The following is a 27252-nucleotide window of genomic DNA, read 5'->3' as shown; positions in this document are numbered from 1 at the left end:
GGCCCAGACACAGCCGCATGTGTAATGGATGGAGGCGCACCATTTAAAACAGGAGTAGTGCTGGTATGTACTATTCAGAGGAGATGGATCTGCATACAGGAAGTTTTGGAAGATGTTGCTTAAGGCAGGGGCGGACTGACTACTCATGGGTCCCCGGGCAATAGGGGATCATAGAGCCCCTGTGTCCTTGCCCAAACTCAAAAAAGCCTATGAAAAAGGTACCAGGGGCATCTCATGGGGCCCCTTACTGACCCCGGGCCCTCGGGCACTGCCCGAGTTTCCAAATGGTCAGTCCGCCCCTGGCTTAAGGTGAATTTACACTTTAAGGCCCTTTTCACATGGAGCAGATTCTGTTCCTGATTGGAGCAGAGAGGGAAGGTGATGCATCTGTGTCTGCTCAGTATCTGCAGATAGACACGGGAAGAACCCGCTCTGCTCTATGGGCGGCCGGGAGACAACTGACTGCGCTGTCCTTTTACACCCGGCTACCTCCAATCCTCTCCACTTAAATGGAAGAGGATAAAATCCTCTTATGGTTTTTTTTTTATGTAGTGGGCCTGATCAGACCCATAAGTAAAAAAGGTGTAAGCGGAAACAAGTCCATTTAGCCCCGTTCACATCAAAGCCGATTTTGAAATCGAGCGACTTACAATGAAGTCGCACAATTTCAAAATCGGGTGACCTGCCGATTTCAGTTGCGAGTTGCAAGGCATCTGACACAGATGTCTGCAAATCGCAACAAAAGTAGTGCATGCACTACTTTAGAAATTGGTGCGGTTCCGACCAAGTCCGAACTGCACCAATATGATCGCTGTAATAGCAGACAATAGGGTGCGACTTAGCATAAGATTTTTAAGTCGCATGGCATGCAAATCGAATGCCAAGTCGTACGCGATGTGACCGGGGTGTAACACCCGCCTGTCTATAGGGGTAAATGGACCTTCCGATCAGGTCCCCCTGAAAACTGACAGGCGGACCTGATCGTAGTGCCCGACCAAAGGGGCCTAACTCGGATGGAAAGGTAATATGGATTCCAGCAGAATTGTTTTCCAACACCAGGATTACAAATAGGGCCTCAGATCCAGATTGTTTTCAATCTCAGGACAACACTGACATATCTTCCTATGCATCAAGTTTTCTCATATGATCATGCAAGCCTATAGGTTGGTAACAGCACATTGCATCCACAACATCAGTTACGAACTCTTTAACCATTTATTGAACCAATGCTGTACTACCTCAGTTTAACTAATAGGAAGACTGGACTGTGACATATATGTACCCTGTTGCTACTCACCTCTTTATAAAAATGCCATTTACCCGTTTTTGTGCTGGATCTGTAGCTTCACCATTTTGAGGCACTGACTTTGAACAAGTAAGTATCCAGCAAAGTTGGAATTCCTGGTCTTCATAGCTCGTTTTGAGTTAGACGAACCCTTAATTAGTATGACAGCCAGGTAGCTAGCATTTTCAAATATAGAGATGTGTAATTTCAGCCCATATGTGTTACCTAGCAGAAATTTCTTTAAAGTTCAGATTCTGGGTCATTCTCCTGTGCCAACCAGCGTATGTGAATAAAGATTGTGCGGTTTACTAGCAGTTTGTGGCCATCTTACGAAGAAGCTGCACTAAGTACTATATTTTACTATCTAATTTTCTATCATTTTGAGTTTACAACCATGTCCACTTTAGTATCTTGTCTTCATTCTTTTATTCTGTCGTTTTTTTTTCCTTGTCTTAAGCAACACATTTTGGCTTTCTCTTTATTATTTAAATTATATTTACATATTTTTCATTCCTCAGATGACTACATCTAGAGTTTACACTTGACAAGTTGTTACTGATAGCCTGTCACTTAAAGCAAAAAAGAAATAAATGAGAAAATGGATGAAAAGGCTCGCAGCTTGCTGCTTCAAAACCGAGCAGCACTGGCAAAGGACATCAGGACTGCCTACATCATGGATCACATGATTGGTGATGAAGTCATTACACCACAAGAAGAAGAGAAAGTGAAAAGCCAGGTAAACGTAACAGTGTTTCATAATTTTCTATTTTACATTTTTACCTCAAACATCTATTTATGGACAATGTCTATCCATATGCCATATAGGTTGCACCATGGGATCAACAGTGAAAGCAAGGAATCAATGCTTTTTTTTTTTTTCTCAATAGACAAATCAGGATATATGAGAAATCTGAAAGTAGCAGAACTAACTAAATGCTCTAGTAAATTTTACCTCTCCAAGAACATAAACCATGATTACTCATAATCATTGGATGGCGTTTGAGTGTTCTGAAACCATATAGGCTTTGAAAAATCCCTTAGATGCTTTTACTTGGTTTAATGTATATTACAAAAAACAGTTATTGAATATTTTTTTTTCCTGGGGTCTGATCACATTACCTCAGTGTTTCTCTTCCTCCGGGGGTGGGGGGATCCTGAATGCTGTAGAGAATGGCAGGATATGATGATGTGCTCTGTTCTCTACATGAGTCTAATGTGAACCCAAGATGGCTTGATGACATACCCCTGATACTTTGGGTTCATTGGAATTGGGTTAAATGACATCTGTTTAACTGTTAGAGCCATGAAGACCCCATAAACTGGTGGTGTCCATCTTAAAAGGGTCCAAGGGCTACATTTGCAATCACAAGTTGAGCGGAAGGCCACTAATATTTTTTTTTTCACTGCAAACAATTTTTCTTTTAGTGATATTGTTTTGCACAAATGATTCTACAAAGACATAACATAACAATGTAAAAAAAGAATTTGTTTCAGCACTGTGCTACTTTAATTGTGCGGTCATGCAACACTTTACCCAAATCAAATTTATATAATTTGTTTCATGCAAATAGACCTTTCTTTTGGTAGTATTTGATCACCAATGGGTTCTATTTTTTTTTATTATGTAAACAAAGACCACAAATTTTGACAAAAAACAAAATATTTTCTACTCTGTTAGAAAACATAGCCAATAAAAAAAAAAAAAAAAAAACAAAATCAGAAATTTAGGACAAAATGTATTCTACTCCATGTCTTTGGTAAAAAGAAATTCCTAATAAGTGTATATTAACCGGTTTGTGTGAACGTTATAGCATCTATAAACTATGATATATATATATATATATATGTATGTATTATACTGAAATTTACCCAGCTATGACGCTATACTGGTAATGGTGGTGATCAGCAACTTATAGTATGACTGTGATAGTGTGGCAGGCAATCTGGCACTAACAGACACTGGCTGGGTGGGTCGCTAACTGACACTGACGTCGTTAGTGACACTAAATCAGTGATCCGTGATAATACTGTACACTGTACTAATGACACTGGCTGGGGAAGGGGTTAACATCTAGGGGCAATCAAGAAGGTAAGTGTGTGCCTAACAAATGTAATGTGTGTTGCTTTTACTTGCTGATCTGCCTGTTTTTTTTCTCCCTGCTCTTCAGGCAGAAGAAACAACCAGATCGCTGCTCTTTGTACACAGAGTTTTGTGTGTTGTTTGGACACTGCTGATCAGCAGGTTTCAGCCGAAAAACATTGGTTGAAATCTGCTGCCAAACTTGTGCTGTGTCCAATCACAGCACGGGTCGGCAGGGGACGTGCACATGCATGCCCAAAACTCGGAAGAAAGCTGGCAACTTGCATGTACGTTGTGCTGCTTGTACCTGCCACCCGCTCACAGTTTATTTGCTGTGAGTGGTCAGCAGGTTAACCAGTGTTAATTTTAAAACAACTAGTGTCACTGTCGATTTAAAAAGAATACATTTTATTCTTTCATTTGACCTGTTTATAGAGACACTTTTTTAAAAAAACAAATAAAATTCTGGTACAAAACATGGCGAAAGTTGTGAAATAAAGCCTTATTTTCCTTTTTTTCTTTTCTTTTTAATGTGACACTTACAAAAATAACAAACAAAATAATGAAAATGAAAGCAAATTTGATTTTAAAAATTACCAGAAGGGTTGCTTTATACACAAAAGACCCTTTTATCTGTAGGTGAATGGAACCGTAAATATGTAACAATAATGTTATGTGGATTTTCTGAATGAAGCTTCTGAAGGCCATTTAAAAACTTTGTTTTCAAAGCTGTGGCTGCAGCAAAATTATAATCGGTATTTGCCGGCAAGAACGGGAGAGGAAAGGGTGATCATGGCTGATCTCTAAAGCCGCAAGAGAAGGTTCTGTGGGCTGCTAATTGGACTGCCCTACTATAAACAGACTTCACACTGCAAAATATAAATTTGCCAGTACTTGTGTAAAAATGCCCAAGTACTGGCATATACCTGCTTTTAGCCGTGTACAGCCCTTTGTGTCTACGGCTTGGGTGTATGCAGCACCTATGGCTCCCAGGCAAGGAAATATTCCTGAACCTTATGTTGAATGGCCCCAGACTGCTGTATGCATGAGCCTTTAATCTATACTACTCTGTAAATACCTTTTTTCCTTTCTTATAATTTCTTATGTTCCTTTAAACTTTGTATGCTGAGTGTCGCTGGTTAAATTTTATAGTCATTGTAGGAAATATCACAGTTAATTTATCAGTCCATTCCATTTTGCATAAATACTGTTTTTTTTTTTTTTTCTAACCTCTTATCTGGTAGGCTACTCACATTGACCGAGCCCAACGGCTTATTGATGTACTTCTCGGCAAAGATAATCGAGCATATGTTTCCTTTTACAATGCCCTGCTACATGAAGGGTATAAAGACCTGGCTGCGCTTCTAAAAGGAGCTACTTCTATTGATGTGACTGGTAGTATCAAAGCTGCAGTGAATGGTATTACATCATTTGGTGAGTGTTTGCAACAGAAACTGGTGCTGCCTTTACTGGTGCACTATGAGGCCTTCTATGTGGCTGTCATAAGATACTAGTATGCCGAGATTGGGGTGGATATTTAGACATAAAAAGTTGGGGCAGTCTTTTTGTGAATATGTCTGTCTGTTCTTTTTGAGAGTAGTGTTGTACACAGGAAAATTATTCAGCATGCTCCAGCTCTTCCACACACTGCTGTCAGTTTTTTGCAGGCTTACTGTCATTTTTTCATAACCTACATGCTACCCAGTAATGCCGGCAGTGGTGAAATCTTTTTTTTTTGTGCTTGTCAAAAATTGATTAGCATATTGGTAACTTTTTCAAGGACACCTAATATGTCATGCAACTAACATTACATTCATGTTCGTACATTGTTGAGTACAAGCCATAAAATGATCACACTGCTGTATCAGGAATAGTGGTTTGGTATGAAAGGATAGTGAAACATGCTCCAAGATCTTTATATTTCAATTAATAAGGGAAACCAATTTATGAACTCTGCCCCTGTATAGTTCCCTCAGTTTGGTTTGAACTGAGTTTTTATACAATCCTCTGTAAAGAGAATTCACAGAGCACCTTACAGGGTCACTGGAGGTGTGGTTCATGAAACATGGCCTGTTTCACTTCCTTCCCCTATATCTTTTATAATTCTTGCAACAGTGTGCACAAATGTACCAAGTCATAGGGTGCAAAGGTTAGCATCTCCCCAAACATTTTCTTCTGACAACACCAAAGGAGGTCATGACTCTGAAATAGGGGAAAGATGTTAGTGCAGTTTAGGGTGGATGGATTTTGCAAAAGTTACTATGTATTTATTACCTTACAGACAAATTTTGAAAAAGCATGTCATACCTGCTCTGTGCAGTGGTTTTGCACAGAGTAGCCCCTATCCCCCTCTTCTGGGGTCCCTGGCTCCTCCCTCTACCATGTGCCCCTATAGCAAGCCACTTGCTACAGGGGCACTCGTGGGGGCTGGATTCCCCCCCCTCTACTTACTGACTATAATTGACAGCAACAGGAGCCAAGGACTCCCGCCACTGCCACCATGTCCAGTGAGGAGAGAGAGCCGCTGCTCTGGGGACAGCACTGGATCGTGATTATGTTCAGTTAAGTGTAAGGGGGGGGGGGGGGAGCTGCACATAGAAGGGATTTTTTTTCACCTTAAGTCACTGGTCACACCGCTGCTATTTGTGTGCAATTTCAGCGCAATTTCAGGTGCGATTTCTGAAGACTTTACTGCTACTTGTGAAGATTCTCAATGATTTCTTGCGATTTGCAGTGCAATTTCCAATATTCTATGTATTTGAAATCATAACAAAACTGCAGAAAAAGTAATGCAAGAACTACTTCAGAAATGGCGCTGCAGCAAATCGCACATCTGAAGACACTGACCTTCACATTCATTAGATGCGATTTCAGGTGCGATTTCAATTCGCAAATCGCATCTGATATTGCACCGGTATGGCCAAGCACTTATGCAGAGAATGCATTAGGGTAAAAAACCTTCAACCTTTATAACCACTTTAATCCTGGTGCTTGTGTGATCCTCAATGATCAGCTCTCTGCACTTTTCAGCTTGTTACCTTCTACAAAGTTACAATGTTGCAGTCCGATCACTAGAGGAAAGAAGACTGGTCATCTCTGCCTTGGCAAAGTCCTTTGAGTGGTGTTCCAAGACTGCTTTTTAATTACTAAAGATACAGCTTTGTATATTGTGATATGTTAGGAATCCAAATAACAAAAGCCACCAGCACTCCAGTGATGTGGTTTTCACTTTTTGTTGTGAAATGATTGCATATGGTAATTGAGCTGATAATTTGGGACCTAGCAAAGGAACATAGTAACAATGTGCAATCTTACAACCATACAGTACATATATACCCCATATAAAGGTAAACATTGTAATAATAACTAATATATTCGCTTTTTGAAAATACTATTTAAAACTGCTGTCTTAATCACTGTTCATATAATACAAGCATCACTTAGCAAGCTGCACCAGTGTTTTCATAGCATGTACAAACTGGAGTTACACAAGGTTAAAAAATTTGTACAGGAAGTGGCAGACGATGGTGAACAAAACAAGAGTAACAATTTCATAAATGTGTGACTTTTCTTAGTGTACAGTTTAACATAGACAGCCCAAGAAAAATCATATTGAAGTCTTGCTAGGTACAGTGCATTAAGTTTCTGTGTTTATTGTATGGATTGAAGCATTTTGATGCATTTTACATGGAATCCACATGCAAGGCTTGTAGGATGGTGGCTCAGTTGCAGATTTCTTGCCATAGGAGTTCTTGAGAAGTTAAAGCAGAGTTCCAGTCATTTTTTGTGTTTATTAAAAGTCAACAGCTACAAAAACTGTAGCTGCTGACTTTTAATAAACACACGCTCACTTGTCCCATGGTCCAGCGATGTGCTCACCCACGCAATCCTTTCTCTGCCTCTTCTCTCCCGAGCACCGGCATCACAACTGTGGGCATCAGGCTGTGACAGTTCGCGGCTTCACAGCTGGGTGCCCACTGCGAATGTGCGAATCGCATTGCGCATTCTCATTGGGCCAGCAGTTTTCTGGGACCTGTGAAGGTCAAAAACAGGTATCCACTCCCCCTCAAAGGTGCCAAATATGGCAGTGGAGGGGGGGGGGGGGGGGAGGCAAATAAGCAGAGCTTCTGCTTTTGAGTGGAACTCTGCTTTATACAATAAAAAAAGAGACATGGTTTATCACATCCATCAAAAACTAAAACAGCAGTGTTGGGTGACTTGAACTATAAATAAAGTTTAAAGAACGGTGTAAAATGAAATAGGCAGTCCATTATATATATATATATATATATATATATATATATATATATATATATATAGTTTTATACTGGGGTTTTTTTTTTTTTCTTTTTTTTTTTTTTTTTTAGTTTAACCAGCAAGTTGAATGAAAAACTGACCCGCTTTCCTCTTTCATACACTCGATGTGGATACAACCGTATTCTGAGCCTTCAGCACTGAATGAGCAGGAAAAATCCGGCAGGGCGATTGTACAGACGTCGATCAGTATTACAACTTCCGTGTCCATACGTGGATAGAAATTTGGCTAGTCCCTGCTGAACCAGCTGAATTTTGATCCACGTATGGCTGGCTTAGGACCGTACAGGATGAGGTTAGAAAATCTGTACCCTCCCTAAAAGCCGTTGGGTGAAAGAAAATCATTCTTCTGAAGTCATGATTCAGTAAGGGTTTGCTTATTGAACTTCGCTTTTGCGTTTAATCTGAAATTGCATTCTTGTCACATACAGTACACACACAACCCCAGCTGCATTGCATTTTCCACAGTCAAAAAGGTATATTTGAATTAATCAAGGTTTGCATTTGATAATTTATTTTGTTTTTGAACAATGTAGCCAGAACAGGAAGCGAATGAACTTTTCTCAAAGGAAATAAAGACCGTGATAGAAACCTAACAAAGGTTGTAACCATTGTCTACACAACCCAACTACAAAAGTAGAAAATGTTTTTTTAATTGCTGTCTTTGTTGCCATTGGAGAGATTACCCTGTTGTGACAGATTGTCATTGGGACAGAAAGTAAGGTCAAATCTTTTCATCAGGACACAGATAGCATTAAAAAGATTTGGCTTGAATTCTATTTTTATTATATTACTGACTGTTTTAAAGTGTTTTTTTTTTCTTAAAAATAAAAAACATGTCATACTTACCTGCTCTGTGCAGTGGTTTTGCACAGTGCAGCCTGGATTCTCCTCCTCTCGGGTCCCCCGACAGCTCTCTTGGCCTCTCCTTTCTGTCTGGTGACCCCATAGCAAACAGCTTGCTATGGGGGCACCTGAACAGGCATGCTCCAGAACTGCTGCTGTGCGTATCTATTCACACACACACAGCTGTGGATTGGTCCCACCCCCTCCCTCTTCTGATTGGCTCACTGGCTGTGATTGACAGCAGTGGGAGCCAGTGGCCATAGCCAATCAAGAGTGAGAGTCCCCGGAAAACCGAGACCCTTGTGGACAAGAGTGGGCTCAGATAAGTGTGTGTTTGAGGGGGCTGGTGGTGCTGCTACACACCAAAGGGTTTTTTCCCATCATGCATGAAGGTAAAAAAAACCTTGAGATTTTAGAACCACTTTAATTTGTACTGTATATACATTTTTATTAAATATACATAATTGTAAAATGTTTGTCTCTAGTTAAAACAGCCTTGTGTGAAGGTGGAGTGCCACAGAGACCTGTAGTATTTGTCACTCGGAAGCATCTTGTACAGAATATCCATGACTGCTTGTACAGTTTGAGCAATGATCCTGGATGGGTTACAGTGTATGGGATGGCAGGCTGCGGCAAGTCCGTATTAGCAGCTGAAGCACTTCGGGACCACCAGATCCTAAATGGTAATGTTGAGAAATCACTTTATAAAGTTTAATAATATTGCTATTTAAAATGTATCTCTTGGAGTGGGGAAAGCTTAGACCTTTTTCTAATTTGCTTTTAACATAACATTTTAGAATGAACGGACTGCAGCTGTAGCACTTTGTGCTGTGGATGGCTGGCTAGTACTCCAACACAACACAGACACCTGCTGTCTGCAATAAAGGCTCACATGCCATTTGCCAATATCAGTGTCACGTACCTGATGGGAGACTGAATTGACGAGGTCGGCCTCACTTGTGTCACTTGCCCTGACCCCGCTGAGGGTGAAACAGAGGGAGTCTAGAACCCAGGGGAACAAGAGTGCCAGTAGTTGTTGTTTGCAGCTCTTGCAGATGAATACCTTGGAAGGCTGAAGATCCTGTGATTTTGGCACAGGAGTAGCAGGCAGAGCAGGTTAGGTAGATTGCCAGGTGTGCAGCAGAGCAAGGCAGGTAGTGAGGACAAGAGACAGGAGCAGTGTCATGGAATAGCCAGGGTCATCAACAGTCGGGCAGCACGGAACAGAATCAGGAGGAAAAGCCAAGGTCAGGAGCAGAGCCAAAGTCAAGAACCAGTATCAGGAGAGCAATCAAAGTCAGGTGAGGAACAAGCCAGGTCAGCAACGGAGGAATCGTACAGGAACTAGCAGGACACGGGGAGCTGAAGACCAGTCAGCACTGAACATGAACAGAGACACTCTAGCGCCAATCTTCGCCATGCGTGATCGCGCATTTCCGATTGCTGTTCCTCTTGCCGGAAATCCCTTACAAACAGTCTCCTTCTGTGACAACCAAAGGCTGCAATAAAGCTCCTAAGTATATTTGAAATCGTAGACCTCATTTCATATTTGTTGCTGTCCTCCGACCAATCCCTCTTTATTTTAGGCTGACATTCCTGGCTTTTGTCTGTGGAATTATACATTTCCTTTTTTTTCTACAGTGACTGACCTGCTTTTGCTGTTCAGTGACTATAAGTAAAGCATGTATTAACAGTTTAGTGCTTTTGTTTTTTATTTATACCCCTTCCACTATGCAGAGCTATTTATACATAAGATATTTTACATACTAGTCTAGTTGAAAAAGATACAAATCCATCTTGTTCAACCCACTGAACGTATTTGCTAAAAACAGAGCAAGCCCTCAAAACATTTTTACTTCGGGTTCATTCACACTTCAGAGGGTCATACTTCTGTACCTGAGGAGTGACAGATGTTCTGTGCAAAATCAATAACTGGCTGAGAGATTGAATGGCTTTACGGACCGACCTTCCCGCACATCCCAATGTTTACATCCATGTGAAGATGGGTGCAGTGCTCGAGATGCAGATAGAGTGGTTAGTAAACACAGGTTGGCTTTCGGGCGGCAGACTTCTTCCATGCCTTGAGGCTGTGTCCTCAGATACGCATATGCAGCTTATTTGAGCTGGCACTAGGTTTCCTGGATATGCAGTACTCTAAAGTGTGCCTGTTGGGGTTGCAGGGGGATATTTAGGTTATCTCTCATACTAAAAAACTGATTTGTGTTCTATTACTACAAAGATTGTTGTAATTACGTGGAAAAGATCTCTTTTTCCCACCCTTTTAGAATGGAAACTGAATAATGCTGACCTTTTAATTGTTTCAGCTCATCTATTCCACTAAGGGTACACCAAAACATTTGATAAAATTTGAGGCCCTTGAACCAATTCTGTTCTTGCTGCCTGACCTTGCTTGGTTTCCTGTAGAGTAGACCATAATTTCCTTTTGTCCAATATATTCAGACTGTGTAACCAGATAAAGTACTGTATCTTACGTAATAATTGTGTATCCTACATACGGGATACAGACTCACACTCTCTCTCTCCCTTTAATACAGTAAGCGGTTGGTTTTCTAAGTAACTAACTTCATATTCTGTTGCTCAGACTGTTTCCCAGGTGGAGTACATTGGGTTTCTATTGGGAAACAGGACAAAGCAGGACTGCTGATGAAGCTGCAGAATCTCTGTACACGCCTGGATCAGGACTGCAAGTATTCACAGAGACCCCCTCTCAATATTGAGGAGGCAAGAGACCGTCTTCGAATGCTCTTGAATCGCCTTTTTCCAAGGTAAATGGTGCACTTAGAATGAACAAAACCTATTATCAGAAGTATGAGTAGTTTATATTATTTTTGGTCTCTTCCAATATTAACCTCTTCCTGCCGGTGCTATGCATATATGCGACTTTTCGGCGGGTTGGTTTTAACACAGAGAGGCTGCATAAACAGTGAAGGAAATAAGCATTTTATCCCCTGCTCATTTTGAATGTTTGCCCACTCTCAAAGAAATGATCAGTCTAAAAATCGAATGGTAGGTGTATTGTAACACTGAGAGACAGAATAGCAAAAAAAAATTTAAAAGAAATGCATGTTTGAGATGTTTTTTTAGTTCACAGAAATAGCTGGGAATGGAAAAGAGTGCAGTAGACAGTGTGCACAGGGAAGTCAGCTCAGAAAATTTATGTCAGGGTCAACAGGTATTCTTTGCACTTATTGAACAGATATAATAACAGTTAACATTGTTTTATTAAACCGTAAGCTTTTTGATTACTGTTCCCATAGTAACACTGAAAAGAATGTCGCACAACATGGGCATTTGTTCCAGCATAGATCTTTGAAAAAGCATAATTGAAAAGATATTTAAAAAAGAAAGGATTGTCTGTTAATGGTTCCTGAAAGATGGTTAACACTTACACATTATTATTTCATAGAAGCCTTTTAATATTGGATGATGTTTGGGATCCCTGGGTATTGAAAGCATTTGATGTCCAGGGCCGGGTCCTCATTACAAGCAGAGACAAGAGTGTAACGGATGCTGTGTCTGGTATGTACTACATGGACAACCACCATTCATCTCAAATGTCCATTGTTGTCCTAATCATCACTTTTATGTAAAATGTAGTAAGTTGCAGTAATCTTGGCATTTAGCGGTGGTATGGTTTCTATCACCACCACCCATGCATCCACCATTGAGTGACAGTGTTGCATTTATTCTCCTCCTTTTTATAGATTTTTTTTAATTTTTTCATCTTTGTAACATTTTATCCAGTTAAAAAGTAATCTTTCCTCACTGATAGAAATGTTCTCTCCAAAGGAATGAAACACTTTGTTCATGTGGACAGTGAATTAGAGCACAAGAAAGGCCTAGAAATTCTGTCTCTTTATGTTGATAAGGGTTTGGAAGAACTGCCAGAAGAGGCACACCAAATCATAGAGGAATCAAAAGGTAAAACACTCTGGTTATGTCTTTCAGTAAACTGAATCTAGTCTAGAGTGATATAGTTTAAACGTTTATTTCTTTTAGTTTTGATGATTATGGCTTACAGCTAGTGAAAGCCCCAAAATCAGTATCTCAGAAAATTAGAATATTGTGAAAAAGTTCAATATTGTAGACTTATGGTGTCACATTCTAATCAGCTAATTAGCTCAAAACACCGGTAAGGGTTTCCTTAGCCTTTAAATGGTCTTAGTCTGGTTCAGTAGGTTGCACAATCATGGGGAAGACTTTGACAGTTGTCTAGAAGACAGTCATTGGTAAAGAAGGTCATTGCTAAAGAAGCTGGCTGTCCACAGAGTGCTGTATCCAAGTATATTAATGGAAAGCTGAGTGAAAGGAAAAAGTGTGGTAGAAAAAGGTGCACAAGCAACAGAGATAACTACAGCCTTGAGGGGATTGTGAAGCAAAGGCCATTCAAGAATTTGGGGGAGATTCACAAGGAGTGGACTATGGCTGGTGTCAGTGCTTCAAGAGCCACCACACACAGACATATCCAGGACATGGGCTACAACTGTCACAGTCCTTGTGTCAAGTCATTCCTGAACCAGAGACAAAGTCAGAAGCGTCTTACCTGGGCAAAGGAGAAAAACGACTGGACTGTTGCTCAGTGGTCCAAAGTCCTCTTTTCAGATAAAAGTTAATTTTGCATTTCATTTGGAATTCAAGGTCCCAGAGTCAGAAGGAAGAGTGAAGAGTCAAAGAATCCAAGTTGCATGAGGTCCAGCGTGAAATTTCCACAGTCATTGATGATTTTGGGAGCCATGTCATCTGCTGGTGTTGTTCCACTGTGATTTATCAAGTCCAAAGTCAACGCAGCCCTCTACCAGGAAATTCTAAAGCATTTCATGCTTCCATCTGCTGACCAGCTTTTTAGAAATATTGATTTCATTTTGCAGCAGGACTTGGTGCCTGCTCACACTGCCAAAAGTACCAGTACCTGGTTTAATGATCATGGTATCACTGTGCTTGATTGGCCATGAAACTCGCCTGACCTAAACTAAGAGAATCTGTGGAGTATTGTCAAGAGGAAAATGGGAGACACCAGACCCAGCAATGCAGACAATCTTTATATAAGCTAAAACATATATATAGCCTATATCACTGCGCAAAAATGTGAGATAATTTATATCAATAAAATAATATATCTTAAACTGTGACTGGAGCTGCTATTTTAAATAAATTCAAAATAAAAGAACATAAATAAGTGAAGACCACCATAAACAGCGCTCACTAATGAGATGCAATTCAATCCCCAAAACTGTGTTAAATATAAAACAATAAACAATTCAGAAATAAATATAAATAATACATAAACAATAAAAATATAAATAATAAACAACACTTTCACCAAACAGTGCAAAAGTGAAAAAATATCAGTTCATAATATAAAATAAAGTCCAAATCTTTCTTTCAAAAGTATCCACCACAACGGTGATCTCCGATATGCTCAACACCCCATCAAAGTGCAAACTCACCAGATGCTGGTGATTAATCAGCCTTAAATCAGATACCAATAGAAATTCATTAAACCAGATCGGCTCAGATGTAATAATGGTCACTCATCAGATGGTTAATCCAGCTCAAACTCCATCAAGGTAAGTTGTTCAAATTCCATATGTGGGTAAATAAAGAACACTTGCCATTGCATAATACTGTTTAGAAGATTATTGCCAACAAATACCCCTCTTAGACTAAAACTCACATTTGTATAAAAGTACAAAAAGCATTCAATGATAGGTGTAGCTGCAGTGAAACCGCTAGCTATTTCAATGTGTGTCTCACCACCTGCTCTGTAGATTACAAATCTCGTAATAGCGATCACATGGTCCAGCCACGTGGTTGCGGCGTGCGTGGTGATGTCACTGCTGATCATAATGACCTTACGCGTTTCGTCACATGACTTCTTTTGAGGGACAAGCTGAAGGCCACTATCAAAGCAACCTGGACTTCCATAACACCTCAGCAGTGCCACAGACTGATCACCTTCATGCCACGCCGCATTGATGCAGTAATTAATCCAAAAGGAGCACCGACCAAATATTGAGTGCATACTATACTGTACTTGGACATACTTTTCAGTAAGCCAACATTTCTGTATTAAAAATCCTTTTTTTATTGGTCTTATGTAATATTCTAATTTTCTGAGTTACTGAAATTTGGGTTTTCACTAGCTGTAAGCTATAATCAAAATTAAAAGAAAGAACTGCTTGAAATATACCACTCTGTGTGTAATGAATCTATATATTATATGAATGTCACTTTTTGAATTGAATTCCTGAAATAAATTAACATTTTGATGATAGTCTAATTTTATTGAGATTCACCTGTATTCTGTTCTGTTTAGTCAGACTAGTTAGACTTGTGGTCTCATTGTGTGGTCACCATAGGTTAGGTTAGTAAACCTAGCTTTATTATATAATCTTATCACTAGGAAAGACAGTCAAATAATTTTCCCATTTTTTTTAAATCAAACTTTTGAAATTAGTTTAGCCACGTTTGAGGGATTTAGGTGTCCTTTGCCATATGTGATGACATTTTGGAGGCCTCTACATACCCTGAAATGTTTGTAAGAGAGATTAATGCAGTCTACAAGTAGATGGTGGCATTCAAGGTTTAAACAAACATAGTAAAAAGCATAGGAATTCATACTGGCCAGTAACCCCACTAGGGAAAGGATGTACAGTATGTATACACTTAGTGGGTTAGTATATATGTTTTTACTATGGTCAGGATGGAGCCGTAGACTTCTTTTAACATAAAAATACAAATTTTGATCACAAAGCTCAGTAGCTGAAGTTAAAATTGACACACAAAAGTAATAAGCCAGAGAACTGCATCATCTGAGGCTTCAGTTATACAATAAGAGTATCCAGTCAGGGAGCTATTGCTTTGATTTACGCTTTAGGAAACCCACCAGTACTCTGGGTATCGTTTTAAGAAGTATAAAATATTTTTAAAATATATATTGGTGGAATTCTAATACACAAGTTTAAAAGCTTAGACGCGTTTTAAAAACTAAAATGATCACAGAACAGTTGTGACCCCCTTTGCTAAAGATGACTGCTACACATTTTGTGCACACCTTAGATTATGTTCATATACGCTTTATTGCCAAAAGTATTGGGGCACCCCTCTAAATCCTTGGATTCAGGTGTTCCAATCACCTCCATGGCCACAGGTGTATAAAATCAAGCACCTAGGAATGCAGACAGCTTCTGAAAACATTTCTGAAAGAATAGGTCGCTCTCAGGAGCTCAGTGAATTCAAGTGTGGTACCGTGATAGGTTGCAACCTGTGCAATAAGTCCATCCGTGAAATTTCCTTGCTATTCAATATTCCATGGTCAACTGTTGGTGGTATTATAACAAAGTGGAAGCAACTGGGAACAGCAACTCAGCCACAAAGTGGTAGGCCATGTAAAATGAGAGCGGGGTCAGCACATGCTGAAACGCACAGTGCGCAGAAGTCACTGACTGTCTGCAGAGTCAACAGCTAAAGGCCTCCAAATGTCATGTGACCTTCAGATTAGTACAACAGTGCATAGAGAGCTTCATGGAATGGGTTTCCATGGCTGAGCAGCTGCACCCAAGCCTTACATAACCAAGTGCAATGCAAAGCGTTGGATGCAGTGGTGTAAAGCATGCCACTGAACTCTAGAGCAGTGGAGACGTGTTCTCTGGAGTGACGATTCAATCTTCTCTGTCCGGTAATACGTTGGACGTTTCTGGGTTTGGTTGTTGCCAAAGAATTGTACTTGCCTGACTGCATCATACCAAGTTTGGTGGAAGGGGGATTATGATGTGTGGTTGTTTTTTCAGGGGTTGGGCTTGACCCCTTAGTTCCAGTGAAGGGAAGTCTTAAGGCGTCAGCATGCCAAGACATTTTAGGCAATTTCATGCTCCCAACTTTGTGGGAACAGTTTGGGGATGGCCCTTTCCTGTTCCAACATGACTTCGCACAAAGCAAGGTCCGTAAAGACATGCATGAGTGAGTATGGGTTGGAGGAACTTGACTGGCCTTCACAGAGTCCTGATCTCAACCTGATAGAACACCTTTAGGATGAATTGGAGCAGAGACTGCAAGGCAGACCTTCTCGTCCGACCATCAGTGTCTGACATCACAAATGCGCTTCTGCAAGAATGGTCAAACATTCCCATAGTGAAGATGCAACAAAGGAGGGGGTTGGTGCTGCGCTAACGAATCTAATTTAATCTAAATAAACTACAAAAGGTGGGAAAAATGGATAAACCACAGAAAACGTAACACATGTGAACCACAACGGAAACAGCACAAATAACACAAGTGCACTACCATATGTGAAAACAACGCAAATAAACACGTCCTCAGCTCAAGACATGTGCCATAGTAATATATGTGAACTATACATATGAAAGAGGAATAAAGTAGTAGAAATATATAAATAATGGAATATTGAATAATAAACTGGTATAACAATAATCAATACATAAAAAGCCCAAAAGTGATATATACCAGTGCAAGACTAAGCACGGATGACATGAACGTCAAAAAAGAATATAAATAAATGATGGATGAAAAATAAGTAAACTTGCGCTCCCACCCAGCTGCTGTGATTGACGCCGGTGGCCATCTTTGTGTAGCCTTGGCCGGCGGCCATTTTGCCCATGTACGCCGGGCAACTTCCTCAGTGAAGGTGGGGAACGTTGTGTTACTTGGTTACAGAAACAGATTGTGTAGGTCTGATCTGCAGCACCCTTTTTATTCTACTTTGGAGCGGTGTGAAAAAAGGCTGTCAGGTGCATTTTTCTCCGTGAGAAGGATACCACCACTTTTGTTGATGGTTCCTGGATTAGTGCGTAAGGCCCCCATGGGATGCTGATCTGTTTTGGCATTGAGCGCCTTGAAAGTGTGTTGGCCCCTAGGGGTCTCAGCGTGGAGGTGAGGAGGCAATTTAGCCGGTGGTCGATCACTTTCACTATCACCCATCAAGTTTATTTGGGAATTTAAATATTGGACTTTACACGTATTGGTGTATTGTGGATTTTACACCATCTTTCGAGTTCATTCGCATTTTGTGTGGCAAAATTTATGCCATTATTTATGACGTGTTTTTGTTTTGTGCTTATTTTTCATTCATTATGTACTTATATTCCTTTTTGACATTCATGTCATCCACATTTAGTCCTGCGCTGGTATATATCGCTTTTGGGATTTTTATGTATTGATTGTTATACCAGTTTATCATTATCTTATATTTCATTATTTATATATTTTTACCACTTCATTCACATTATTTCCTCCCTTTTCATATGTACAGTTCACTTTTATCACTATGGCACATGTCTTGAGCTGAGGACGTGTCTATTTGTGTTGTTTTCACATATGTTAGTGCATTCGTGCTATTTGTGTTTATTCACATTTCTGTGGCAATATTTATGCCATTATTTATGACGTATTTGTTTTTGTGCTTGTTTTTCACCCATCATTGATTTATATTCTTTTCTGACATTCATGTCATCCATGGTTAGTCTTGCACTGGTATATATCACTTTTGGGCTTTTTATGTATTGCTTAGTGTTATACCAATTTATTATTATTCAAAATTCTATTATTTATATATTTTTACTACTTTATTCCTCTTTCATATGTATAGTTCATGTATATTACTATAGCGCATGTCTTCAGCTGAGGACGTGTTTATGTCACAAGTTAGCCTGCAGTTTCTTGTTTGTGTTCTTACCTTCTTGCTGCAGTCCTGTTCCTGATCCCTTCTCATGTGTTTGTCTGTGCTCATCTATGGGTGTCGTCTGCTGTTCTCTAGGTTTTATTCTTCCCTTCCATCACTTCCTGGCCTGCCTCCTTGTTTGCCTGTCTAATACAAGACGTGCTCAGACTAGGTCACTTTGCCTGAGCAACTTCCTAGTTGTCGGAGCTCCCGTGTGTTATTACTGTCTGAATCCTACATTCTCTACCCGTGTACCGACCTCGGCTTTGTTCTTTGACCTTGTTTGTTTTCCGCCTGTCCTGACCTTGGCTTGCCTATCGGATTCCATTTGCCTCCTCCCTTTATACTCTGCTCCCGCGAGCGGTCTCCTTAACCCCAGCTGGGCGTACCTGGGGGCCACAACCTGGTCCCAGCTTGCTGCAAGTCCTTCCCCACCATCAAGGGCTCTTGTGAACAAGCAGGCTGGGGCTTCGACTCCATGCCCAGGGGAACCCCAAGTTGAGGATCAATAAGAGCTCACTACCACAGGTGCTGACAGTTTATTTGCGTTTTCACATATGGTAGTGTACTTGTGTTATTTGTGCTGTTTATATTGTGGTTCACGTGTTACGTTTTCAGTGGGTTATCCATTTTTCCCACCTTTTGTAGTTCATTTAGATTCGTTAGCGCAGCACCAACCCCCTTCTTTGTTACATCTTCACTCTTTGGTTATATAGCTGGGTGCTAGCTGCTTTCCTAGACTGTTAGGTTGAGTTTAGTATTGTAGTGGCAGTGCGGGAGGTTTTTTCGTATCCAAACATTCCCATAGACACACTCCTAAACCTTGTGGACAGCCTTCCTAAAAGAGTTGAAAGTGCTATAGCTGCAAAGGGTGGGCCAACTCAATATTGAACACTATGGACTAAGACTGGGATGCCATTAAAGTTCATGTGTGTGTAAAGGCAGGCGTCCCAATACTTTTGGCAATATAGTGTATGTTAGAATGGCAAGTTAGAGGGGCAACCTAGTTTTCATTGTCATTTTGTCTTTTCATAGGTTCACCTCTTGTTGTGTCTTTGATTGGTGCTCTGCTGCGAGAATTCCCCAATCGCTGGGCTTTCTACCTCAAACAGCTTCAAAGGAAACAGTTTAAAAGAATTAGGAAATCTTCTTCATATGATTATGAAGCACTTGATGAAGCTATGTCTATGAGTGTGGATAGGCTGAAAGATGATCTCAAGGAGTTCTACAATGATTTATCTGTAATAGAGAAAGATGTGAAGGTGCCGACTCAGGTAATTTTGATAACCAGAACCTTATCAAGCATTGGCCTTGTATATGATTAAATATAGTAATGGAAAAGTGTCTCAGTGATCCGCTCTTTGACAGTCTGTGTTACCATATTTACAACTTCACTGAACAAATAATATTTGAATAACAGATTGTGAATCTGATATTTTGCAATGGGAAGGTACAGTGAGTTTGAGACGTTTCTTTACTTGGGCACCTTGTTTAAAAATGGCCAGAGTTGCATACTTGTCTGAATGATGACCCTACAAGTCACTATTGTAGCTTTACAGTGTCCTTTATCACCTGTCTGCTCACTGGGTTATGAATGCATATATTCACAGGTTGTCTCTTGTAAGTTCTAGGGTTTTACCCCTTTAATACATAGTTGTAAAGTGTTGGCTTAGTCCAGTGTGGCAGCAGTAAAAAAAGTAACTACAACACATTCATTGACTGCAGCATTTTTAAAGCTAGACTGCAGGCAATAAGACAAACAATGTTGCTCTGTGTCCTTCATTATTACGTAATTTAAATGTATTTTTTTAAGGCAAGCAGTGATAAAAAGAGCCTGTTTTGACCTTTTTTTTATCAGCCTCCTGCAGTCTCCTGTACATCAGAACTCAGACTGAGAGAGGGAGCAGCAACACAAAATCCAGTTAGTTGTGTTGCAGTGGTCATGTGAAAACATAACTAATTGGAGTAGAGAGCAGAGTGACAGAGAGATAAGGTATTCTAGATTCTGATTCTTCTTACACTGTCCAGTCACAGACTGAGGGGAGGGTCTTCAAGACCTCTAGTTACTAAGCTGCAGTAGAGAAAAATCCTGTCTCCTCCACTGCCAGACAGGGCTGTGATGTGTTTCAGAGCTGTGTAAATATAAGGCTTGGATGGAAAGGAATACAAATCATTTGACAGCTGTTATTTGAATGTAATTGGTGTAACACTGCATTCCATTTGGTTATTAAAGAATTAATTCCAAAAAAGTCAGAGTAAACTTAAAGTGTTACTAAATCTAGGACCCTGCATTCACTACATCTGGTCTCCCACAGTACACAGAACATGGAAGTACAATTATTTTAGTAATTATAAACTGCTAAACACCTTTTTCTCATCAGCAGTTAGAGCAGTCTTTTGACTTCTGTCAGTGTCCAGCCGTGCACTGATTAACGCTTATAGGAGGAGTTTTCATTTTGCTCTAGGAGGATGCAGAACCCTTGACCTCTGTCTGGACAGTGCTGATCATATGCGCTCTCCCAAGGAAAAATAAGCCTCTCTAGCAATACACACCAAACTGAGCATGTGCAGTGACTTCACACGATATGTCCTATCAAAGTGGAAGAAGGGGACAATCAGACAAGTCAGGATCAAACATCCTTTTTTTTTTTTGCACAATGCAGAGGATTAACCCCTTAGGTTCCACAGTCAGTATAACAAGCATGCTTTGCTGCAAATACAGACTGATTTTATTGTTGTGGGTTTAGTAACACTTTAAAGAATATGTACACACATTTCATATTTCTGACCTGTGCCCGCTGTACCATGTATTTTTATGAAAAAGTATCCTGTTCTCTTTGTATTGTTGGTGTCCCTGCCAGTCCCTCTGCATTTCTGTTAAAACTGACCACACTAAGCAGGAGAACACACCATGGTCAGTTCAGTTCTTTATGCTGGGAACTCAGTCTGCTCTCCTCCAATGATTAGACTTGTCCTGACTCCCCCCCCCCCAGACGGCCATTCACTGAGAAGATCAGTGTGCTACTGTTTCTCCACCCCTAGATTCCGGAGCTCCTTATACAACTGAGACCAAATAGTATGTGATTACTTACAAAAGAGGGGAAAAAATGTGTAAAATGTGTATTACTGCTGAGGCAATTGATTTAGAATGAGTGGAATGTGTCAAAGGTAACTTATAACTGTACAGAAAGTTCTGTGTGCTATCATCTGCCTGAGTTTACAAAAAATCACACATACAGACGACAGCTGTGTCAAAAACAGGAATGACCTACATTTCACTGATGTTGCAAAAAGATCACTGACTCCGCACCCCCTATATATCTTGCTTATAGGGGGAACTCACCCCTCCGCCCCCCAGTATACAACTATTGTTTCTTTAACCGCTTGCCGCCCTGCCACTGTGTATATACGTGTGCAGGGCGGCAGTGGAGCGCAAAACCACGTTTAAAAACGGGTTCCGCGCTCCCGACACTTTCGCCGGCAGGGGGCGCGCGCGCGCTCCCGCCGACCCGCGGGTGACACTATTTGATCCAGGAGGGATCAATCATTAGATTTCAGCCAGTGATTTCTGGCTGAAATCACATGATCGGTCCCTGTCCTATCCTGTCCTGTGTTGACATACACAGGGCAGGATATGATGTCATTCTTCTCTGCCTGGACACATTCCGTTCCAGACAGAGAAGAAGACATCCAAAAAGTGAGTACACAAGCACTACACTACAGTTAGAACACTCTAGGACACATTTAACCCCCTGATCGCCCCCCCCCCTCCAGTTAACCCTTCACTGCCCTGTCACCAGTGTTACTGATCAGTGAAGCGATTTTTACTGATCAGTGTCGCTGGCGACTTCCGATAGAGTTAGCGCCCCTCCCAGATAGCGCCAGATTGCCCGCCAGTACACCAGTAATCCCGTTTAACCCCTTGATCGCCCCCCCCCCTCCAGTTAACCCCTTCACTGCCCTGTCACCCAGTGTCACTGATCAGTGAACCAATTTTTACTGATCACTGTATCAGTGTCGCTGGCGACTTCCGATAGAGTTAGCGCCCCTCCCAGATAGCGCCAGTTTGCCCGCCAGTACACCAGTAATCCCGTTTAACCCCTTGATCGCCCCCCCCTCCAGTTAACCCCTTCACTGCCCTGTCACCCAGTGTCACTGATCAGTGAACCAATTTTTACAGATCACTGTATCAGTGTCGCTGGCGACTTCCGATAGAGTTAGCGCCCCTCCCAGATAGCGCCAGATTGCCCGCCAGTACACCAGTAATCCCGTTTAACCCCTTGATCGCCCCCCCCCTCCAGTTAAACCCTTCACTGCCTGTCACCCAGTGTCACTGATCAGTGAACCAATTTTTACTGATCACTGTATCAGTGTCGCTGGCGACTTCCGATAGAGTTAGCGCCCCTCCCAGATAGCGCCAGTTTGCCCGCCAGTACACCAGTAATCCCGTTTAACCCCTTGATCGCCCCCCCCTCCAGTTAACCCCTTCACTGCCCTGTCACCCAGTGTCACTGATCAGTGAACCAATTTTTACAGATCACTGTATCAGTGTCGCTGGCGACTTCCGATAGAGTTAGCGCCCCTCCCAGATAGCGCCAGATTGCCCGCCAGTACACCAGTAATCCCGTTTAACCCCTTGATCGCCCCCCCCCCTCCAGTTAAACCCTTCACTGCCTGTCACCCAGTGTCACTGATCAGTGAACCAATTTTTACTGATCACTGTATCAGTGTCGCTGGCGACTTCCGATAGAGTTAGCGCCCCTCCCAGATAGCGCCAGTTTGCCCGCCAGTACACCAGTAATCCCGTTTAATCCCTTGATCGCCCCCCCCCAGTTAACCCCTTCACTGCCCTGTCACCAGTGTCACTGATCAGTGAACCAATTTTTACTGATCACTGTATCGGTGTCGCTGGCGACTTCCGATAGTGTTAGCGCCCCTCCCAGATAGTGCCAGATTGCCCGCTAGTACACCAGTAATCCCATTTAACCCCTTAATCTCCCCCCCCCCCAGTTAACCCATTCACTGCCCTGTCACCAGTGTCACTGATCAGTGAACCGATTTTTACTGATCACTGTATCAGTGTCGCTGGCGACTTCCGATAGAGTTAGCGCCCCTCCCAGATAGCGCCAGATTGCCCGCCAGTACACCAGTAATCCCGTTTAACCCCTTGATCACCCCCCCCAGTTAATCCCTTCACTGCCCTGTCACCAGTGTCATTGATTACAGTGAACAGATTTTTACTGATCACTGTATTAGTGTCACTGGTGACTTCCGATAGTGTTAGCGCCCCTCCTAGATAGCGCCAGTTTGCCCACTAATGCACGGGATTTTTTTTACCAAAAACATGTAGCAGAATACATTTTGGCTTAAATTTATGACTAACTTTGAGTTTACGATATATTTTTTATAGCTGAAAGTAGAAAATATTGTTGTTTTTCAAAATTTTTGTGGTTTTTTTGTTTATAGCGCAAAAAATAAAAAGCGCACAGGTGATCAAATACCACCAAAAGAAAGCTCTATTTGTGTGAAAAAAAGGACGTAATTTTCGTTTGGGTGCAGCATTGCATGACCGCGCAATTATCATTTGAGTTAGTGCAGCGCTGTATAGCAAAAAAAGGCATAAATTACAGTATCTATACCATAGTTTGTAGACGCTATAACTTTCACACAAAGCAATCAATATACACTTATTGGGATTTTTTTTACCAAAAACATGTAGCAGAATACATTTTGGCTTAAATTTATGACTAACTTTGAGTTTACGATATATTTTTTATAGCTGAAAGTAGAAAATATTGTTTTTTTTCAAAATTTTTTTGGTTTTTTTGTTTATAGCGCAAAAAATAAAAAGCGCACAGGTGAACAAATACCACCAAAAGAAAGCTCTATTTGTGTGAAAAAAAGGACGTAATTTTCGTTTGGGTGCAGCATTGCATGACCGCGCAATTATCATTTGAGTTAGTGCAGCGCTGTATAGCAAAAAAAGGCATAAATTACAGCATCTATACGATAGTTTGTAGACGCTATAACTTTCACACAAAGCAATCAATATACACTTATTGGGATTTTTTTTACCAAAAACATGTAGCAGAATACATTTTGGCTTAAATTTATGACTAACTTTGAGTTTACGATATATTTTTTATAGCTGAAAGTAGAAAATATTGTTTTTTTTCAAAATTTTTGTGGTTTTTTTGTTTATAGCGCAAAAAATAAAAAGCGCACAGGTGATCAAATACCACCAAAAGAAAGCTCTATTTGTGTGAAAAAAAGGACGTAATTTTCGTTTGGGTGCAGCATTGCATGACCGCGCAATTATCATTTGAGTTAGTGCAGCGCTGTATAGCAAAAAAAGGCATAAATTGCAGTATCTATACCATAGTTTGTAGACGCTATAACTTTCACACAAAGCAATCAATATACACTTATTGGAATTTTTTTTACCAAAAACATGTAGCAGAATACATTTTGGCTTAAATTTATGACTAACTTTGAGTTTACGATATATTTTTTATAGCTGAAAGTAGAAAATATTGTTTTTTTTCAAAATTTTTGTAGTTTTTTTGTTTATAGCGCAAAAAATAAAAAGCGCACAGGTGATCAAATACCACCAAAAGAAAGCTCTATTTGTGTGAAAAAAAGGACGTAAATTTTGTTTGGGTATAGCATTGCATGACCGCGCAATTATCATTTGAATTAGTGCAGCGCCAAACAGCAAAAAAAGGCCTGGTCATTAAGGGGGGTAAATCCTCTGGGGCTCAAGTGGTTAATGGTTTTTAGATACCAGTATATTATGAGTTAGGCTACATTCACACTAGTGTTGTGTGCAGGCGGCAGAGAGGCGTTTGGGAAGCGTTTTTACCGCTTCCCAAATGCCTCTGCCAATTCTGCACATTACAGCACATGGTGCTGTTCTAACGTTTGCGTTGCGGCAAAACGGACGCCTCTGGTCGAGTCAGGAGGCGTTGAAGCCTCCTATTCTAGTCTACAGTGCCGCTCCGCAAACGCCGGACCAATGCTTGCCAAACACTATAGGGGCGTTTGGCGTTGGTAAAACAGCCAAGTGTGAACAAGCCCTTAACGTGGTGTTTTAAGAACTTGTATCCATGTAGAGTTTGTAGTTTTAATCATACATGGGTGCAATCATATTTGTCTTTAACGTTTTCAGGGTTTGCTGCATGGTTGTGCTTTGCTGACGCTTTCCCTACAAGTCCAGCACATTCATGACTGTTTTCTCTCTGGAGAAAATAATAGCTATTGGCTAGAAAAGTACATCCTAGCTGTTTGCCTCACCCTGGTGAAAAGATGCTGGGAAAGGCCTACAGACATCTGAATATTACCAGGCATCTCATAGATTTATAGTCAGGGCCAAACTTGACTTTTACGGAAACGATTATAATTTTTTTTTTTGCAAGTCTTTTTTTATTAGATTTTCAAAAAGGGTATACAAAAGTACAGAAGAGTGGCATAACTCTTGCATGGGTGCTCCATCTAGTACAAACCAGGTATATAGTACCAAACGTCTATTAAAACTAAACCAAAACAAACATGACCAATGTATGTGTGTATGGATCGTGCTAAATAAGGCAAGCTAGTACCCCATAGTAATGCAGTGAATACAAGATAAGGGGGCTATTATAAAATAACTTAAGAACAAGAATTACATGGAGATGAACATCATTGCAGCAGAAGTACTTTCTATCCACCTTGCCCAGACCCTATGAAATTTCATAAAGCAACGCGTATTAGCATAGGTGTCCTTAAAAAGAGATAAGCTGGTGTTTGCCAATTGTTGCCAAAACCTGACCGAGGGTGGGGAAGTTTTTTTTTTTTTTTTTTTTTTAGAGTGATTGCTTTTATGGCGTAAAACATTAGAAGGCAGAAAAGTGTCTTCTCCACCATGGTAGGGAAGGAATCTCCCATTGGATGGGCACACCTCTAAACCTCCCAACAGGCTGACATAAGCGCAGTGTTTAACTTGGGGATCCTGTGGAATAGATGACATGGTTGAACTCTGGAGCCTACCATTCTGTACAGTTATTTTTAGACACTCTGCACAATTACTGTAACAGGCGTGTGGGAAAAAAAGACTGAAAATGGTGATTACAATGAGAAATTTCTATAAAACCGTGAATGTGACTGCAGGTAAATCTTCTTGTTTCATGTGTTTTTAAATTATAAGGGATGTTTACTGCTTTCCGACTTCCCTATAGCAGAAATACTGCTACAGGGCGGCACGGGTGCGCAAAACCATGTGTGTGTATATACGTGATTATGAATTTACAGGTAGGGGGAGTGTGCGCCCTACTTGCACAGCCATTCGCTGCTGTGGCTGTCAATCACCTGGTCCCAGCCGACAATCACCGATGGGAGGGCTGCTTTGTTTACTAACAGTCCTCCTCCCAGTTGGCTTGGGCACACTGCTCTGGATGGCTGTGCACAGTGTACTTACAGTGAAGCACACCCTGCCCCCTAGTAAAACACTCCCAGCACACAGTTAACCCTTTGATCGGCCCTCATGTTAATCCTTTCCTGCCCAGTGCCTTTAGTACAATGTCAGTGCTTTTTTTTAAGCACTGATCACTGTATTGGTGTCACTGGGGATGTCAATGACACCAAATTAGTTCCCCCAGTGTCAGAATGTCTGCCGCAGTCCCGCTAAAAGTCGCTGATCACCATCATTACTAGTAAAAAAATAAAAAATTCCAGTAGCTATACCGCCATTTGTAAACGCTATATCTTTCACGTAAACCAATTCATTTACACATATTGGGATTTCTTTTTTTTTTTAGCAAAGACATGTCGCAGAATACATTTTGGCCTAAATTTATGACGAAATTTGATTTTTAATTTTTTTTTTTCACTGGACATGTTTAACTGCTTTTACTAATAAAATATTGCTACAGGGCGGCACAGGTGCGCAAAATCACGTATGTATGCGTGATTCCCAGATAGCGTCACATTGCCCGTCAGTACACCAGTAATCACGTTTAACCCCTTGATTACCAGGAACACGCTCACATACACAAT

At 40.9% G+C, this 27252-nt stretch overlaps 1 protein-coding gene across 2 annotated transcripts in view; it reads left to right on the top strand.

Annotated features, from left to right (window-relative positions):
• Positions 1 to 27252, top strand: part of APAF1 (apoptotic peptidase activating factor 1) — a 137957-nt gene that overhangs the window by 10740 nt on the left and 99965 nt on the right. For both annotated transcript variants that reach the window (XM_089694103.1, XM_089694111.1), the window contains exons 2-8: positions 1804 to 2021; positions 4610 to 4799; positions 9011 to 9208; positions 11128 to 11311; positions 11953 to 12065; positions 12336 to 12467; positions 19258 to 19496. In XM_089694103.1, the coding sequence (XP_089550229.1) occupies positions 1884 to 2021; positions 4610 to 4799; positions 9011 to 9208; positions 11128 to 11311; positions 11953 to 12065; positions 12336 to 12467; positions 19258 to 19496 (1194 nt within the window). In that variant the 5' untranslated portion in view covers positions 1804 to 1883. The remainder of the gene's footprint in view (positions 1 to 1803; positions 2022 to 4609; positions 4800 to 9010; positions 9209 to 11127; positions 11312 to 11952; positions 12066 to 12335; positions 12468 to 19257; positions 19497 to 27252) is intronic.

This window comes from Staurois parvus, unplaced genomic scaffold (assembly GCF_062004578.1).
Source record: "Staurois parvus isolate SC_StPar_1 unplaced genomic scaffold, SC_StPar_1.0 ptg000025l, whole genome shotgun sequence".
NCBI classification, from domain to species: domain Eukaryota; kingdom Metazoa; phylum Chordata; class Amphibia; order Anura; family Ranidae; genus Staurois; species Staurois parvus.
This window is presented reverse-complemented; position numbering and strand designations above follow the sequence as displayed.